At 43.3% G+C, this 19,846-nt stretch overlaps 1 protein-coding gene across 1 annotated transcript; it reads left to right on the forward strand.

The window, feature by feature from the left end:
- Positions 1-539: 539 nt before the first annotated feature.
- On the forward strand, positions 540-9,349 carry LOC116900338 (cyclin-dependent kinase inhibitor 2A). The gene is made up of 3 exons (XM_032902096.1): positions 540-704; positions 5,671-5,984; positions 9,136-9,349. The coding sequence occupies exons 1-3, from the start codon at positions 579-581 to the stop codon at positions 9,173-9,175; spliced, it is 480 nt and encodes a 159-aa protein (XP_032757987.1). The 5' UTR covers positions 540-578; the 3' UTR covers positions 9,176-9,349.
- The last annotated feature ends 10,497 nt before the right edge of the window (positions 9,350-19,846 follow it).

A 19,846-nucleotide genomic window follows, 5' to 3' on the forward strand; every position in this document is an offset into this window, starting at 1 on the left:
GAACGCGCCCTTTTTTTTTTCCCGCTAAGAAGTTAAATATCTTAAGCTTCAATTTGGCGATGAAAACTCCCTCCTTCGTTTTCCTAAAACCTGGGGTTTGCTGGGGAGGAGGAGAGATTTCGATTTCGAGCGGGTAGAGAATGGGCTAGTTCACTTTCTCAGATGTGCTCCTCTATGGTGTCCCCGCCCGAAAGGAGCCCAGTTCGTCAAGGGGGGGCCAGGCTTGCGGGAAGGGGTGTCAGCGTGGGTAGCAGGTGGGGGCAGCTCGATCCTTCAGCGAAGCTTCAACTCCTAGCACTCCACAGAAACCCCTCATCTCCTCTGCAGTCCGGGCTCCACTCCCTTCCCCGACCCCGGGGGGTGGGCAGCAGTGTTTTCAGAGGTGTTCAATTCCTGCTTTATTCAGGGCACATAGCGCTAGCTAAAGCGGGCTGTGGAACCAGGTCAGGAACAGAGCGTGGTTTGCCCCCCCCCCTCAGAGGAAGGAAGGAGGGCCCCACTGGTCACACCACTGGCGACTGGGCGGGCACTGAATCTCGGAGAGGAAGGCGAACTCGAGGAGAGCGATCCGGAGCAGCATGGAGTCCTCTGCAGACCGACTAGCCAGGGCAGCGGCCCAGGGCCGTGAGCACGAGGTGCGGGCACTGCTGGAAGCGGGGGCTTCACCAAACGCCCCGAACACTTTCGGTCGTACCCCGATACAGGTAGGCAAGGAATGTCCCATCTGCAGTGAGATAACTTTTGTTCAAGAAGAGTGAACATTCAATTACCATTTGAAATGCATACCCCAGGTAATTTTTTTTTTTTATTTTTTTTTATTTTTTTTTTTTTTTATTTTATTTATTTATTTATTTTTTGCTGCTGCTGCTGCTGCTCTCCCTGGGCCCCCATTAAACGAACTTGTTACAGTGTAACCATTTTGGCATCGAGTTTTCAATTTCTTACTATTGAAAATTCTTACTTTCCCCATCTACTATCAGTAGATTCTTTCTGGTTTTGCTTTTACCAGCTTACTAAGTTTCAACCTAAAAGGAGTCACGGCCCTAGTAATATCCATTTGTAACCATCGTTTCTAATTCTAACAAAGAAAATTCCTGTGGAACAAATGTGCATTCCAGGAACCTATGCATAGTCAGGTGAAGAAAAGCAACACCAGTTGCAACTTGACTAAAAAAGGCTAGACTGTGCCTTCTGAAACTGCAACATAGAATATATTTTACACTCTTTAAATCTCAGAATAAAAATAAACGAGTTTTGGACCTTGAGATCATTTACAAGTCGAGCGTGGAAACATTTTTAATTCTAGTTAGGTTGGGTGGTTGTACAAGATAAATGTGAACCTTTTAAAATAATGTGTCTACAATTTACAGTTTAACATTTGGAGTGTTAGCAGTGGCTGAGGAGTTTGCATTTGGAGTCCTAAAATATGTAAGAGGGGGGCCTTATTTATTGAATGCAGAAAAGTAAAAGAAAGTCAGGTCGATAGTTTTAACAGATATTTAGTAAGGGGGAGGGAGGAAATCGTTTAACCAACTTGGTGTTTGAGACAGAAATGCTTAGTTTATGAAAGAACGGAAGGAAGAAAGGCAGAAAGAAGAAAATTAGAAAGAAGAAAGAAAGAAAAGAAAAAAAAAACCTGGACTGTGGTGATATACACCTTTAATCCCAAAATCAGGAGACAGTGGCAGACTAATCTTTTCAGTTCTAGCTCTGCAGAGATGACACAAAGAAAGCCCTGTATAGAAACACCCCCACCCCCACCAAAAAAAAAAAAAAAGGAGTAGAAAGAAAGAACAAAACAACAAAAAATTCAAGGTACTTTCTTAAAGGATTTAGTATTCATTTTATTTTTGCCATTTCAACTTTTCCATACCATAAAGGATGTGAGCAACTTTTAAAACCAATTTTATGAGTAAGATGGAGGTCTTCAACATACACGTGGCACACACACAGCATTACTTCCTCCTTTTTGTCGTTCCCTTACAGTTTTCCTGAAGCTAAGTTAGTTTCACTTTCTTCAGAGAAAGATTCAGCAATACTAGTGCAATTGATTATGCTGTCTTCTTCATATATATTGAGTAATTCATGTTTAAAATCACATAGAATTCTGAGTGGCTATGTTCACTGCCTCTCTCTCTCTCTCTCCTCTCTCTCTCTCTCTCTCTCTCTCTCTCTCTCTCTCTCTCTCTCTCTCTCTCTCTCTCTACCTCCATCAGCACTGAATAAGAGTTGTTTGAAGTTGTATAAAACGATCTGTGGCCAGCTAAACCATGTTTGATGTGATGACATTCCAGCCCCTCTACCTAATATTAATGTGGAGATGGACACACACACACACACACACACACACACACACACACACACACCTGATTGTGCTGGGTGCCACAGGAGCACCTGAGAGGAGGGGGGGAGGGAGGGAGAGAAGGGAAGGGAAGGGAAAATCCAAAGAGACAAAGAATGACCCCCTCCCTCCCGGAGCTGGAGACCGAACCCAGGGCCTTGCGCTTCCTAGGCAAGCGCTCTACCACTGAGCTAAATCCCCAACCCCCAAAGACTGACTTTTCCAGCAGTTGAGAGTACAGAACAGTAAAGTGATTAAATTTTCCTCTTGAGAACCAAAAGTTCCTGAAGATTTATCAGGGTCCATTCTTCAAGCTTATTCTGGTGGCAAACTTCTTGGCCATCCATATGGGTTATTTTGGGTGTTTTTTTGTAATATTACATGCAAGACTGTTGTTGCTAATATGATTCTTGAGAAGACTCCTGAGGTTAAAACTTTCGACAGGAGAGGAGGAGGAGATAGCCACCAAGCAAAGCAGTGGGTAAACAGAAGCAGGGGCCTGAAGAGAAGGACGTGCGCCTGACTTGGAGGAGTAAGACTTGTTCCAGAGCTCGGTTGTTATTATACACACAGTAGGCAAACGTAGTGGTGCATCAATTACATTAGCTAACATTGCCCTTCCCTTCTTGTAGTCTGAGTACACGTTCCAAACCTATAGTCAAGTTTCCTCTAGTATGAGCAAATGTTTCTTTATTTTGGACCCTAGATAAAATTAGTTCAAAAAACTGTGGGTTCCCTGTACAAAGTGGTATTGGGGGCTTTCTTGTTTTCTCTAAAGCGAGTTCTGCCTAGTTTATTGTCCAGTTAACTTTACAGAGCTTTACATTTTTTTATTGCACTGATTTATTTATTTAGTTGAGAGGGGGCTGTGTGTGGAGATCAGAGGACAACTTGTGGGATGTGGTTGTCTCTTTCCACCATATGAATCTGGAAAAGGAAGGTCAGGCTTGATAGCAAATCTTTTACCTGCATAGCCATCTTTACCCTACAGAGCTTTGAAGAGTCGCCATTGTAAGTAAAACAACTTGGGGAAAGTTTTATGTGATAGTTAATCACGTTTTGAAAGTGTAAGCAGGTAACTTAAAGTTAACATTTCCATTGGTACTGTAAGCATAACTTCCAACCTCAAGTCATACTTCCTATTGAGCAGCAGAACTCCCACTTCTATAGTTGGGTTGTTTATTATTCTTTATTATTGGTTTATTATCTGTGTGTAGGTGTTTTGCCTGAATGCATATCTGTACCACATGCATGTCTGATGTTCACCCAGGTGGTGTGAGGTCATCCAGAACTGGAGTCCCTTACCCCTACATAACAAGATAGTTATGTGTCTCTGTGGCCACTGTGGAGTCCATTTCAAAATTCCTCTCTGGTAGATGACGGGAGATAAGATGGTTGAGCTCTTGCTCCTCATGCACAAAGCACTGTGTTGAGTCCAGTCTCCTGTGGAAATGACTTAATTTATCATTACTGTTGTTGTTGTTTTTGAGACAGGGTTTTTCTGTGTAGCCTTGGGAAGTGGTTTGTGTCAGGAGGACTGACAGTCCAGAGCTAACCTTTCAAAATTTAAACGAGAAGTTTTTGTTTTCTTATTACTGTTCTAACAACTTATAATTTTCCATTCTATGTAAAAATAGATTTTTTTCTCCTATAACATATCCTGATTACAGTTTCCCTCCTAGTCCTTCTCCACCTCCCCTCTTTTAGTGTGTGTGTGTGTGTGTGTGTGTGTGAGAGAGAGAGAGAGAGAGAGAGAGAGACAGAGAGACAGAGAGACAGAGAGACAGAGAGACAGAGAGACAGAGAGACGGAGACAGAGAGGATCTTATGCAGCTCAGACTGGCTTCCAAAAGGATTTGTAGCTGAGGGTGACTTTGAAATTCTGATCCTCCTGCCTTTATTCACTGGGTGCTGAGAATATATAGTGTTGGAGTTTGAACCCAGAGTTTCTTTCACATGCTAGGTCTTACAGGTGGTTTTACAGTCAACACGACAAACTAGAGTAATTTGGAAAGAAGGTACTTTAAGAAAATGTATTTATCATATTGGCCTTTAGGCAAGTCAGAGGCAGGGCACTTTCTTGATTTCTGGGAGAATCCAGCTCAGTGTGGGCAGTGCGACCCATAGGTAGTTAGTTGGTTTGCCTGCATTGGAAAGCAAGCTGAGCAAGCTGTTTAGAGCACCCCTTCAGGTTCCTGCACAGCTGGAGTTCCTGACTTGTGAAGAACTGTGATACCCTTTCTTCCCCAGGATACTTTTGGTCATGGTCTCTACTGCAGCAATAGAAAGCAAACCAAAACACCAGGCAAGCATCCCACCAACTGAGCCAGTTAGCACATATTTAATGACTAAGACAAACACAAAATTATCATTATGTAACTATAGGAACCGGATGTCTAAAATGAGCCCAGAGGGCTTCATTTTTTTTAGAAGGCTAAAAGCCAGAATCTGCTTTCTTTTTCCTAGCTCAGGGGCCAGGACACCTGCCTCTTCTCTCTGACATCTGTGTCCCTGCTTATATATCTTATATATCTTCTCTGTGGCAGGACATCTGGGAAAACCTCGAGCCTTATTCTGGTTGTCCAGAGTGGATGGGAATTCCGGGAGCCTGGGTTTGCACACTTGGATAATGTGCCTCAAGTTCCTTGATAGTGTGCTGTCTCCAAAGTCTTTCCTCTCTAGTCTCAGTTCAAAGGACCAATAATTTAAGATGGGGAGGGGAAATTATATTTTAGGGACCAGCTTTCTTATTTTATTGAATTGAAGTATAGCATTCCAGGAAGACAAGGTTAACAAAAACTTTTTGTAAGAATTCTGGTTGTCTTTTTTGCAACCACTTTTTAAAAAGCTTTATTTATTTTATGTGTATGAGTACACTGTAGCTGTCTTCAGACACACTGGATGATCGGATCCCATTACAGATGGTTGTGAGCCACCATGTGGTTGCTGGGAATTGAACTCAGGACCTCTGGAAGTCAGTGCTCTTAACTGCGGAGCCACCTCTCCAGCCCACGCCCCCTCCCACAACCACTTTTTAGTAATTACCACACAATCTCAGTTCATCTCAAATGAGGCGAGTGCAGTGTGTCTGTGCCTTGGTGATGTTCTACAGGGGTTTGAGCACCAGGAAATCTTAGGAAATACACTGTTAACCTGTGTGTAAGAAGAATTCATGGGCGGGACTGGGCTCCTTTAAGGGATAGAACCTCGTGACTGTGACTATGGATGTAGTTAAGGATGAGGCTTCTTAGTTAAGGCTTCTTACTTACTTTCTTGGGCCCTGCCTTCACTGTGTCTGTGACCCCTTTACTCTTTTTCTGACTTTTCAGGTGATGATGATGGGCAACGTCAAAGTGGCAGCTCTCCTGCTCTCCTATGGTGCAGATTCGAACTGCGAGGACCCCACCACCCTCTCCCGACCGGTGCACGACGCAGCGCGGGAGGGCTTCCTAGACACTCTGGCAGTGCTGCACGAGGCAGGGGCGCGGCTGGATGTGCGCGATGCCTGGGGTCGCCTGCCGCTCGACCTGGCCCTAGAGCGGGGACATCACGACGTCGTGCGGTATTTGCGGTATCTACTCTCCTCCGCTGGGAACGTTTCCCGGGTCACCGACAGGCATAACTTCTGCTCAAGCACGCCCAGGTGAGCATGGGTGGTCCAAGGGCTTCTGAAACTCAGAAAAAGATGCAACTCAAATGAGCCTGAGAACATGGACACTGCCCCATAAATTCCCATTTTACCCACCTGCTTACTCACGGTCAAGGACTAGGCTGGGTACCACAAGAGCGGAAGGGCCCAGAGGTCTAGTATTCGGTTCTGCACACACCTGTAGCGCAGCAGCAGAGCCTGGCCTGGTGGACTGATTCCAGTTTCCAAACCAAGTCACTCTACATCCTGTGCTTCAGCTCTTGCGCCTCAGATTTGTAAACCTTGGCCTTCGCAGTGGAAAGTTTTCTAGGCCAGGGCGTTTTTGTTTTTTGGTTTTTTTTTGTTTTTTATTATTATTATTATATTATTATTAACTTGAGTATTTCTTATATACATTTCGAGTGTTATTCCCTTTCCCGGTTTTCGGGCAAACATCCCCCTAATCCCTCCCCTCCCCTTCTTTATGGGTGTTCCCCTCCCCATCCTCCCCCATTGCCGCCCTCCCCCCACAGTCTAGTTCACTGGGGTTCAGTCTTAGCAGGACCAAGGGCTTCCCCTTCCACTGGTGCTCTTACTAGGCTATTCATTGCTACCTATGAGGTCAGAGTCCAGGGTCAGTCCATGTATAGTCTTTGGGTGTGGCTTAGTCCCTGGAAGCTCTGGTTGCTTGGCATTGTTGTACATATAGGGTCTCAAGCCCCTTCAAGCTCTTCCAGTTCTTTCTCTGATTCCTTCAACGGGGGTCCTATTCTCAGTTCAGTGGTTTGCTGCTGGCATTCGCCTCTGTATTTGCTGTATTCTGGCTGTGTCTCTCAGGAGAGATCTACATCCAGCTCCTGTTCCTGTCGGCCTGCACTTCTTTGCTTCATCCATCTTGTCTAATTGGGTGGCTGTATATGTATGGGCCACATGTGGGGCAGGCTCTGAATGGGTGTTCCTTCTGTGTCTGTTTTAATCTTTGCCTCTCTATTCCCTGCCAAGGGTATTCTTGTTCCCCTTTTAAAGAAGGAGTGAAGCATTCACATTTTGATCATCCATCTTGAGTTTCATTTGTTCTATGCATCTAGGGTAATTCAAGCATTTGGGCTAATAACCACTTATCAATGAGTGCATACCATGTGTGTTTTTCTGTGATTGAGTTAGCTCACTCAGGATGATATTTTTCAGTTCCGACCATTTGCCTAGGAATTTCATAAAGTCATTGTTTTTGATAGCTGAGTAATATTCCATTGTGTAGATGTACCACATTTTCTGTATCCATTCCTCTGTTGAAGGGCATCTGGGTGCTTTCCAGCTTCTGGCTATTATAAATAAGGCTACGATGAACATAGTGGAGCACGTGTCTTTTTTTTTTTATATGTTGGGGCATCTTTTGGGTATATGCCCAAGAGAGGTATAGCTGGATCCTCAGGCAGTTCAATGTCAATTTTCTGAGGAACCTCCAGACTGATTCCCAGAATGGTTGTACCAGTCTGCAATCCCACCAACAATGGAGGAGTGTTCCTCTTTCTCCGCATCCTCGCCAGCATGTGCTGTCACCTGAGTTTTTGATCTTAGCCATTCTCACTGGTGTGAGGTGAAATCTCAGGGTTGTTTTGATTTGCATTTCCCTGATGACTAAAGATGTTGAACATTTCTTTAGGTGTTTCTCAGCCATTCAGCATTCCTCAGCTGTGAATTCTTTGTTTAGCTCTGAACCCCATTTTTTTAATAGGGTTATTTGTGTCACCAGGGCGTTTTTTGAGGATGTCTGAAGTGGAGATCTTCCATGCTCCCCTCCAAGAGACTCAGTCGTTACCCATCTTTTCAAGTTTACATTTTAGGGCTGGAGATGTGGTTCGGCGGTTAAGAGGGCCCTGCTCGGGGCTGGGGATTTAGCTCAGTGGTAGAGCGCTTACCTAGGAAGCGCAAGGCCCTGGGTTCGGTCCCCAGCTCCGAAAAAAAAAAGAACCAAAAAAAAAAAAAAAAAAAAAAAAAAGTGCCCTGCTCTTCCACCCACTTCAGGCAGCTCCTATCAGCCTGGAATTAAACCTAGAGGGGATTCAATCGATGTCTGTGGCCTCCGTGAGCACCGCGCAAGGGGTGTATACACGTAGCTAATAAAATGTAAACGGCCCACTTCTTGGAGATATGATTAAACCACATATCAATATAAGCCCCCCTTTCCTTTTAAAACCTTCAGCAACTAGGAAGCCTTTCTTGGATCCCGTCCCCTTTACACAACCCACCCCTACATAAAATGTCAAGCTTGAAGTTTTTCATTTGCTAAGGGGAAAATAGTTAAAGTAAAATTTATGAAGCAAAATACGAAAATAACATAAATGTTTAGTGTAAAACATGGTTTAGAAGCTATTAGAATAGATCCCGGAACAAGGGCGTAACAGTCTCATTCTGGTCCTTGGAAATGAGTGTTGACTGGATTAGATTCCAAGCTGCAAGCGAGAAAGAGGGAGGCTGGGCTGGGTCCTAATTTGATGGGCCGGATCCCCCCAAGTACAGCTGTCTTCCAGGAGAAGGAGGCGTAGGAGGAGACCTGTTTTCAATGAGTAGGTTGCTGAGTGTGTGTGTGTGTGTGTGTGTGTGTGTGTGTGTGTGTGTGTGTGTGTGTGTGTGTGTGTGTGTTCAGGAAAAAGAAGTGGTTAGAGACGCTACTAGCGAAAGAGCTGGAGTGAGGGTTGCAGGACAGAACGCGGGAGCAGTCGCTGAAGGGTGGGGAACTAGCGAGTGAAAGCCAGTCTTGTGGGAACCCTGAAGATCTTAAAAAGGAGCCTTCAGAACCCATTAATAGTTATAGAGGAGGGAGACCGAAAAGGTCCCTGCGGATGGGGTGGGGCGTCTGCTCCGGGGTGGAAGACAGGGATGGAGACAAGTAGGCAACTCTTTACCACCGCTGCGGTTTTCTCGGGCTGCCAAGAGAAAGCCAGCCCCACTGCTATGTACAATATAACCTACAGGAAAACCCGTGGTGGCTGGCGGATATCAGAGACTGGATGTGCCCAGAAGGCCACCTGGCAAGGGGGTTGGGCCGGGGGGAGGTGCACAGGCCGGGCCGGGTGCTACGCAGGAGCGGGATGGGGGGTGGGGTAAGGTTGGCACCTAGAACAGCTTTATAAAGCCCGATTGTTTTTTTCTTTCTTCCCTGCAGGTGCCTAGGACTTCGAGGCCAACCCCGAGAGCAGCTCTAGGTTAGGCCTCAGCCCTCCTTTTTCTCCTTGGCTTCACTTCTGGCAACGCGAAACTAGCATATGGCTTTAAAAAAAATACATAATGCTTTTTGCAATCACGCGGGGGGGAGGTTAGCAGAGGGAGGGAGGGATAGAGTGGACTGTTAAAAAAAAAGATTAAATACTTTTTAAAAAATGTTTCCCTTTTACAGTTCTTTTTTAAATTGGATATTTTATTTATTTACATTTCAAATATTATTCCTCTTTCCGGGTTTCCCCTCTGCAAATCCCCCCCCTTACCTGCTTTTATGAGGGTGCTCCCCCATCCACCCATCCACTCCTGCCTCACCGCCCTAGCATTCCTCTACACTGGGGAATCAAGCCTTCACAGGACCAAGGGCCTCCCCTCCCATTGATGCCAGATAGGGCCCCTACTTTTTATAATGTCAACTGATTTTTAGCATAGAAAAGACTTCACATGTCCATGTCTCCAAACTCTCACTGAAGCTCCCATTTCTATATCATTTTACCAAAAAAAGAAAAAGTATTTTGAAACTTCCGAGTCCCCATCTGTGACTGTTTCTTGGTTTCTTGTGAGCTATCTCTGGTGCTCCAATCCATCCTCCGTTTCATCCTCTACCAGCTACTGTTGGCATCGTAACAGCCATTTAGCCAAGTAAAGTTCAAAAAGGGCCACGAGGCTCTTCTAAAGTTTCCAGCAAATTGGGAGCTCCAAGATTCTTAACTTAAAACGTAGTTTCTATCCACCCATTCTGTCAACATTCATTATTAGGGCACAGTGCCAAAGACTTACGAATTGAATTCTCTTGCAAAACACAAGACAGGAAATCTTAGCAATTTGACTGAGTCACAGACAATATAAGAAATAGTGTTGTAAACCTCCTACCATAGATAAACATGTCCGGCTTTCAGAAACAAGAAATAGCAAACAAAAGCTAGGTCTTAAGATGGATGAGCTGTGCTTAAAATGGTGGATGGGAATGCAGAGAACCTGGATTTGCACATTTGGACTTTGGTAGTAAAGTGGTTTGGGGCCCTTTGCTTAATTATGGAAGCAGATCCTCAACTCTTGCCCTTTTGCAAGCTTGCACCAGAGGACTGCGCAGGAATCCTGCCTGAGCTGGGTTCTCAGGACTGAACTGCGCAAGAAATTGCCACTACCACAACTCCACACCCCAGACTGCAATGCGCCTGCAGGGCAGGTATATAGTGCCGCACTTGCTACCCTATTTTTAAAATGTACAATTATTGGGTCAGGGTGGCATACACCTGTACTCCAGTCCACTTGAATCCCAAGGCAGAATTGTGAGTTCCAGGTCGATGTGGGCTCCAAAGTGAAATGATAAGATCTCAGGGTGGGGATGGGAGTGGGGGTGGGTAGGATCACAAATGATATTTAGTAAAAATGCAACGTTGCACAAAGGACACCCTCTTCTAGTCCCAACACATTTCCATGATCACTTGATGATCTCCTTCCCCAACTTTAGGGCGTTCCACTTCTGCCTCTGAGGGTGGAGGTCTTTGCGAATTTCCTTGCCATCAACCTCTAAAGTCCCAGGACCTTAGAGCAGGACTTAGAGGTCCCAGCAGGGCCACCTTGGAAAGCTGAACCAGAGCTCCGGTTCAGCGAAGCAGTTTACGGAGCAGCCCGGCAATGGAAACATCCCTTTGTGTGAGAGCACTACACTCACACACACAGCAGCCGGGTCGCTGCAAGCTAGGAAAAGCCAGTGTTGTCAGAGGGCTGGAAAGGGAGAGGCTCATAGAACCACTGGGACTCAGAAGAGGTGGTGGCTTGGATAAAGGCACTACGAACCCGCGGATTTCAGGAGCCTCCCCAGCCTTTGGCGACCCTGGAGGGGGTTCCCGCAACCTTACGTGGTCTCCCTGGGACCCCGCACCGGGCGGGCGCAGTCGACCTGAGCCATTCCACTCCCTTTCAAATCAGGAAAAGCCACTGAAGCAACCGGGCTCAAGTACAAGACAAATAAGTGTGTTTTTAGATGATTTGGTTATTGTTTCCCTTCTGGAACTCTTTTCTGAGTGATTTGTCTTACAGTACTTTACCAGGATTCTGAATCTTGTACCTCAAAGAGCAAACAGTTACTGGCTTCTGGTTTGTTTTTTTTTTTTTTAACCTAGTTTTATTTTATTTTTTTTTCTTATTCACTCTATATACCGCTCCCTGCCCCCTCCCTGTCACCCCCTCCCACAATCCTTCCCACATCCTTCTCTCCCCGCCTCCTTTGAGTGGGCGGGGACTCCCTGGGTATTCCCCAACCCTGGCACTTCAAGTCTGCGAGGCTAGGCACTTCCTCTCACATTGAGATCAGACAAGACAGCCCAGCTAGAAGAACATACCCCACATCCAGGCAACAGCTGTTCGGATAGCCCCCCGCGCCCACCTCCGGTTGTTCGGGACCCACAAGAAGAACAAGCTGCACATCTGCTACATATGTGCGGGTCTAGGTCAAGCTCCCATGTATGCTCTTTGATTGGTGGTTCAGACTTTGAGAGCCCCAAGGGTCCAGGTTAGTTGACTCTGTTGGTCTTCCTGTGGAGTTCCTACTCCTTCTGAGCCTGCATTTTTTTTTTTTTTAACAAAATGCCTGGTATTAAAAAACCTTAAAGCTTCTGCCTCCTGAGACTCTTCTCACACAGAGAACTGCATCAGGGAATCCCTCTTCCACTCCGCTCTCCAGTAAGTCAGATTTGGTAAACACCAAAACGCACAAAAGGACAAATCAGTATGTCCAAGCTATACAGAAGAATCAGCGATGAATATTTAAATCTTTTTTAAACTTGCAGTGCAGGGAGGAAGCTCTCAGCTCTGCCCTCCATTACAGATTGGAGCACTGCTTATTAACAGTGGGAGCAGTGTCCACTGTTTACTATTCCTCCTTCATTTCAGTTGATAACATGATCTCTGTGGTTAATAACTGAGATGAGAAAACTCTTTGCAGTCACTTAAGTGCACACAGTTTGCACTTTGCATAGTTACACTTAAGTAACTGTTAAGATTCCTCAACTTGCAATTCTGTGTAGATGTCAAGGCATATATATATACATATATGCAAAATGTCATATATTTTTTATGTATATAAAATATTAACATGCACTCAGTTTTATGAGTGGCCAAACCTTCAAGCTTTACATGAGAACAGTGAGGACAGATGGATTTGACTTTGGAAATCAAGGAGTGAGTCTTTATAGACCCTCATCTATAAAGAGAAAGTAAGTTTCATGAGGTCGCATAAACAAATAAAGAGGAAGAGGCTCAAGGCAGACTTAAGAGGAGAATAGAGTGTGTTTCTCTTTGTGAGGGAAAGTATTTGGTGTAGGGAACCTGTAGGAAGGCTGTGGGTTCTGGGTGCCATTACAGGATGAATGGTGGACAGTTCAGGGCACTGCAGTCTGATCATGAGAGGCCAAGGCAGGTAGGGAGATCAGTTGTGTCTTGAGCGAAGTAGAAACAGATTTCAGTTGCAACTGGGAAATGAAACTGTTTTAGAAAGTGGAGGGGTTGATGCTATGAATCCCAGTAAACCATCTTTTAACGGTACCTTTGTGTACCCTAGGCAAACTAGTTTTTTTTTTTTTTCCTTTTCCCTTCCCCACGTACAAGGAAGTGTTCTTACAGCACGGAGAAGGTGTAACTAAATATTTCTGAAGATAGGACCAGGAGTGGTGGTTTATACTTTTAGTCCCAGGACTCTGGAGGCAGAGGCAGTTAGATCTCTGTAAGCTCGAGACCATCCTGGTCTATATAGCAAGTTCCAGGACAGCTAGGAATACCTAGAGATACCCTGTCTCAAAACACAACAAAGCATCATCATCATCATCACCATCATCATCATCATCATCATCATCATCAACAACAACAACAACAACAACAAAACAATTTCTGAAAGAAGAATATTTACCTAACATTCATGGCTAAAAGTTAGCAATTGTTCCTGCCTGTGGATCCTACATCCCTAAATGGACAGCCTTGTCTGGTCTCAGTGGGGAGAGGATGTGCCTAGCACCTCAGTGACTTGATGTGAGGGGGTATTGGGGTGGAGGGGTGGAGGAATGGGGGTACTGGGAAAAGAGGAAGGGCTGGTAATAGGTTGTACAGTGAATAAATAAATAAATTTAATAAAAAAGTTAGCCCCTATTATTATTTACTTATTTAGAGACAGGGTCTTGGGTGACCTCAAACATACTTGAGTGCTGGTTTATAGGCATGTACAACCACACTCAGTTTTCTCTACAAAGAATTCCAGGGGATATTTATTTGACTAAGCAATTCGACTTCTGAAATTTATTCTATAGACACAGTTGTACATTGGTCAAATAGCTAATTTATCGGCATCGCCACTGTGACTTTGTAATAAAAGATGTAACACTTCAATGACTATGGCTTCCCTGCTATTTACTTCATTGTCACATTAAGTAATTAGGCATATCTAGAAAATTCAAAAGGCAAGACATACAGCCATCTCTCTGTATCGCAGAAGTCAGGACAGGACATTCCTTCTACCTGTGTATTGCTATCGATTTTTAAATCAAGTTTATGAATTTTCTAATAAAAACAAAACAAAACAAAAAACACAAGTGAAAACCTGCCTGAAAGGGACATTTTTCTAGAGATTTCTACATTCCATTTGGTGAGGTTTGTGTAACTGTCAAATTGCATAAACAGGAAAAGAAAGAGAAAACATCTGTCAAGCAGTCACACACCCAAATCTTAGGTTCCTCGTTGGTAAAGTGGAGACAAGAGGTTTACTTTCCAGGGTAGATGTTTAAATTAGATACACAATAGCAATGCATTTCCGAGAAACACACACAGAGACACTGATACATGCAGTTCTGTGACGTACTCTGAACAGGAAGAATTTAGAATACCTATAACATCTGCCCACCAGCCCAGGAGTCAATATTGACGGCAAGCCTCATCTTCATGAACTGTTTATTAAATGAGCATTTCCTGTCAAGGACTTGTTGGCACTTGAATTAAATAGTAAGCAAAGAAAAACCAAAAACCAAAGCAAAGCTGTGGTTAAGCAATGCAGAATAGCAATATTTTTTTTTCATTGCTATTCCTTAGAGGTATCTGAAGGTATTGTTAAACTGGATGAGTTTTTCATGATACGTGGCTCTCTGTTTGGTGCATTTTATTTCCTCTGAAATAGCATCATTGCATATAGTATGTACTCTTTGGGTGACTGACTATCTTAGTTAGGGTTGTCCTTGACGAAACATCAGGACGAGAGTAACTTGGGGAGGAAAGGGTTTATTTATTATTAACCTGGATCACACTCCTCCAAGGGAAGCCAAGGCAGGACTTCAAACAGGGCAGGAATCTGCAGGCAGCAGAGGCCATGGAGAATTGCTGTTTACTGGCTTGCTTCCATGGCTTGCTCAGCCTGATTTCTTACAAACCTCAGGCCTAACAGCACAGACATGGCACCGTCCACAATGAGATGAGCCCTCCCCCTCAATTTCTAATTAAGAAAAATGTCCTGCAGGCTTACCTGCAGCCCCACCTTATAGAGGCATTTTCTCAATTGAGGTTCTTTCCTCTCAGATGACCAGCACATTGTGAAACACCCAATGTGTCTTGGAGATTTTTTTTTTTTTTTGGCAAGGCAGAAAAATTCTCCATCTTTTACATTTTATCAGGAAAGCTGTCATCATCTCTCTGTTGTGGAATCTTCTGTTTTCCTCTTATAAAGCACTGTCCTCCAATTAAAGGAAATGTCTAATCATATTTAGAGCTTACAACCTAAGATAACATCCTTATCTCAAGATTTGTGACTTGACTATATCCTTGGAAAACTCTTTTTCCATACAGTCACTGGTCCCAGGAATTTAGGTCCGGATATCTTTGAAGTCCGAAATTTTAGAAGATTATCCTGGTTTATCCACGTGGGCCTGATTCCATCCTCAGGATCCTTAGAAGTGGGAGAGAAAGACAATCAGAGAGAATAATATGAAACAGACTTAGCCCAATATAGCTAGGTTTAAAAATGTAGGCAGGGGGACAGAAGCCAAAGAACACATACAGTCTCTGAAACATGGAAAATAACTATTCCCAGACCCTCCAAAAGCAATGTGTGCTGTCAATACATGGATCTGTAACACAGTAAGATCTATTTTCCACTTGTGAGCTTCAGAACAATGTATTTCCATTGTCTTAAATGATTGTGTATTTTAGAACATTCATTATAGTCACAGCAGGAAATTAATACAAATGAGAAAAAAAGGTTCAATGCTGGCCATTATCTAAGAGTGATCTCTGGTATCTTCTCTTATCACCTCCTACTTGAGTGTATGGGAACATCACATACCATTAGGCAGTTGGTAAGTGCAACAGTCAGTCACTGCCCCATATACATTAGAATAGCCAAAACTCTAGGGCAAACATCGGGTCTGAGTACTGAGTTGCATTCACCACTGATGGGAACACAGAACCCATCTCTACTTTGGCTTGACAGCCTAACAATTACAGGTCTCTGTAAGTAATTACCAAGTACGAGCAGCCACCAAAATGACATTGGTTAACAGATAAACTGGAATCTATTTTAGGGATACAAAGACATGATGATCTGCTAACCTAGAAAAAAGATGTATACATGGGTTATGCTAAATTTAAGAAGCCACTCTGCAAAGGGTGCAGAAAGAAAGAAAAGCTGCTGTTGGAATTTTGGACTCCCGTGGATCAAAAGGGCAGTCCTGAGAGCCACACTAAGTGTGATAGCCACAAGTCAGTAAATAATACTTGTTTTGTTTGTTTTTGAGGTTGTTGAGCCAGGGATTACTTATATAGTCATGGTTGACTTTGAACTCGCAACCCCTCTTTAACCTTCCAAACGCTAGGATCTCAGGTCTGTACTAGCTTGCCCACCAGAAGTTTTTTTGCCCACCAGCAGGTTTTTTTTTTCCTGGGTGGGGTGGGGTGGAGCACAGCATTCATAATTAACAGTTTATATGTAAAGCACCAGGGTGGCACTGAGAACGGGAGTCAAAGAAAATATCTACTTTCATTATGACAGCTTCTTTATCCCTGGTTTTCTCCCTTTCTGTTCACTTTGACTGGACCTCTAAGGCATCTTTTAACTAGAAAAAAAAAATCCCCGTTCTAAAAAATTTCTCCCAAGGAACAAAAAATCTAGCTAAGTCAGCCATACATTTGTGCCTTGGAGAAACAGGTTTTAGACATGCAGCCATTGTAGTAAAACCCTTCCACCATTTAAATAGCCCCATCAAACCAGATCTACATAGTAAGATGGAGAAAAAGGAAACATGTCCCTTTGTCTTAAGGCACATGTAGATTGATATAGAAGGCTAAATATAAGCTCCTGAAAATCTACACAGGCTGCACCTGAGACAAAGTGAATTGATCCGTGTGCTACAAAATGCTAAGGACCTAGCATGGGGACAGGGAAGCTACAGACAGGGAGGAAGAACACAGTAGCTGTGTTAGTCAAGGAAGAAGCGCTGGATATGGATAAAGGGGTTACGGGCAGAGGTGGAGTCAATTAAAACTCTACCACTATCATCATCATCAGTATTTGTTTTGTGGTTCCATGGCATGACCCTGGGACAACTTTGAACACGCTAGACAGCACTATCCCAGAAAGTGGCCAATCTCTAAGACCTTTGCACATATGCCACTTGTAGCTTTGTTTTTCCTTTTGGTCACTGTTGTCTTTTCCAAGGGTGTCATTGTACTTTTACTGGTGGTTGGTATTCCATCTTGTAACCACCTAACATTTATGTATCCCCTCTTTTGTCCATGTGTGTTCCTGAGTTCGCTTTCAGCTGGACACTTGCCCAGCTATGTGCCATGAGATGCTATGGTAACTACATCATGGAAAGCATGAACGATTTGCCTTTGTGTTTTGTTTGCTTTGTGAGACAGGGTCTTAGTGTATAGGTCACACTGACTTTGAACTTAAGATGCCTCTTACTCTCACCATTTCCTGAAGGCTGGGGTCCCAATGGTGCACGACCATTCCTGATTCTTGCCTTTGCACGAAATTTTGATATCTTAAATCTATGTGGGTCATTTCTGTGGATTTCCACACATGTTGGCATCTTATGGTATATTTTTGAAGCTTATTATAAACTTTATAAAGTATTATAGTCTTCGAAGAATTATTTGTAAAACTAATTACAGGACTGCTATGAAGCTGCATGTCTCCAGAAGAATTCATCTTTGTTTTGCCTGGAAGCAGTGTACTTCCTACTCAGGAGTAGGCCAAGCAAAGTTTGCTTCTGGTATTCCATGACTCACTCGGACAAAGTGGATCTGGGCTACAGATATCTGGACAGGCCACTTTTTTTCTAATTCCCTCTTGCCTGGAGGATATAATTCAGCTGTTCTGAAGTAGGGGAACAAGAATAAAGTTTCTTGTCAGACATCCTGAATCAGGTCTTGGGCTTAGCTCCACTTCTTTCCTTCATAAGGTTGTTAATATGAATAGACATGCTGAAGCAGTAAAATGGCTGCAAGTTCAAGACTAGCCTGGCCTATGTCCACAGCAAGACCCATAATGAGACTACAAAGATAGCCTGTGCTACAAAAGAAACGAAAGAGAAAAAACAAGAACAGAACAAAAGAGAAAAGAAGAAACAATCTTGCTGTGGTCAGTAAGTGGTCACTTAAGTCTAAAGTAGATTTTGAGGTTCTTACCTCTCTACATTCTGAGGGCTTTTTGTTTTGTTTTTTTTTTTTTATTTTCCTTCTCCTCCTCCTCCTTCCTCCTCCTCCTCCTTTCCTCCTCCTCCTCCTCCTCCTCCTCCTCTCTTCTTCTCTCTTCTTCTTCTTCTTCTCCTTCTTCTTCTTCTTCTTCTTCTTCTTGCTCATGCCCTAATATATTATTCATTTTCTAATAATTTGTAAAACTTTTAAAAATTATTCAGTTACTAGTCTCTTGTTTTCTTGCAGGAGGAAAGTTGGAGGTTACTTGACTCACACATTCTGTAGGCTAAGTAGTTATCATAAAATTCTGGACCCTGTAGTGAGAAGATAGATTTGGTCTTCTGCCTCCTTGGTACACAATTTTGTCGGTCAATACCCTACCTAGTCTTTTGTGAGATTCTGGTTGTATTCTGTTGTTGGTCTGTATACTATCAGAACCTTTCTAGCTGGAAAGTTATGGCCCTAGTCTCCAAGAAAATATTCTGTTTATTCTTCCAATTCAAAGTTTCCATGTAATCCCAGTTCTCTTTTTGTGAAAGCCTGACTTGTAACACATGCCAAAGACCAAAATCTCCCTGTACACATATTCTTAGCACCATCCCTCTGTTGATTTTTTAATAGTTGAAGAAAGTATTCGTCCTCGTTTGCTTTCTGTTACTGTGGTAAACATCATAACCAAAAACAACTTAGGAGAGGGAAGGGCCTATTTGGCTCACACGTCCAGGTCATAGTTCATCGCTGAGGGAAGTGAGAGCAGAAACCCAAGAAGGAATTACAGAAGCAGAAATTACAACCTGAAGCTGAAATTACAGAAGAATTTCAGAAGAGCTGCTCACTTCCTGGATCATGCTCAGCCAGCTTCCTTAAATGAAGTTTGCTCTTTCCAGGTGTCTCAAATTGACAAAAAAAAAAAAAAAAAAAAAAACAAAAAAACCCAAAACAAAAACAAGCCCAGTTTTCTTTCTGATCACATTTGATCATAATAGAAAATGAAGACACCATTTTGACACATTATTTCTTTTGCTTTGTGATCAAACACAATTTCTCATTCTTAGGTACTTTGCTTTCTCTTAATTTTCTTGAAACTTAAATATCTTTAGTAATTAAATAAAAAAATGTATACAGTAATATGCTCTATAACCAGTTACCTGGCAGATTTATTGTATAGCAGAAATAGGTAGGGCTGTTTGACCAGCTTCCATTGTTCCCCGAATTTCTAATATACCCTACTTCTTTCTTTTTTAAAACACACAGGATGGCAACAGTTATAAAATTCCAGGTATCAGTGTTCTGGTTGATTTTGTGTCAGCTTGACACAAGCTAGAGTCATCAATGAGGAAGGAGCCTCAGTTGAGGAAATGCCTCCATGAGCATTTCTAAGGCATTTTCTCCATTAGCGATCAATGGGGGAGGTTCCAGGCCATTGTGGGTGGTACTATCCCTGGGCTGATGGTTCTGGGTTCTATAAGAAAGCAGGCTGATCCCCCCATGGGAAGCAAACCAGAAAGCAGCACTCCTTTATGACCCTGCATCAGCTCCTGCCTCCAGGTTCCTGCCCTGCTTGAGTTTCTATCCTGACTTCTTTTGATGATGAACAGTGATACAGAAATGTCAGCCAAATAAACGCTTTCCTCCCCAACTTGCTTTTTATGGTGTCGATCATAGCAACAGAAACTCTAACTAAGATAGTCAGCCATATAGTCTGGTTACCATTCCTGTCATCCTTTGGAAGAATTCCACGCTAAGCTTCTTCATGTGTAGGAGTTTGCAAGTGGAACTGAGATTTTGGGATCTGCTAATTAGACTTTTGAACCAAAGCACTGGCAAGTACAGAAAATGTGTCTGTAATGATAAGATTCAGATACGCAGGTTTGTGAGTACTGAAACCAACTATTTCGGGGATCTCCAAGACAATAAAAATCGAAAAACATATGTGATTTCCCCCCTAGTTCCATCTATCTTAAGTGAAGTAACTAGAC

The sequence above is a fragment of the Rattus rattus genome, chromosome 1 (genome assembly GCF_011064425.1).
Source record: "Rattus rattus isolate New Zealand chromosome 1, Rrattus_CSIRO_v1, whole genome shotgun sequence".
Lineage (NCBI taxonomy): Eukaryota > Metazoa > Chordata > Mammalia > Rodentia > Muridae > Rattus > Rattus rattus.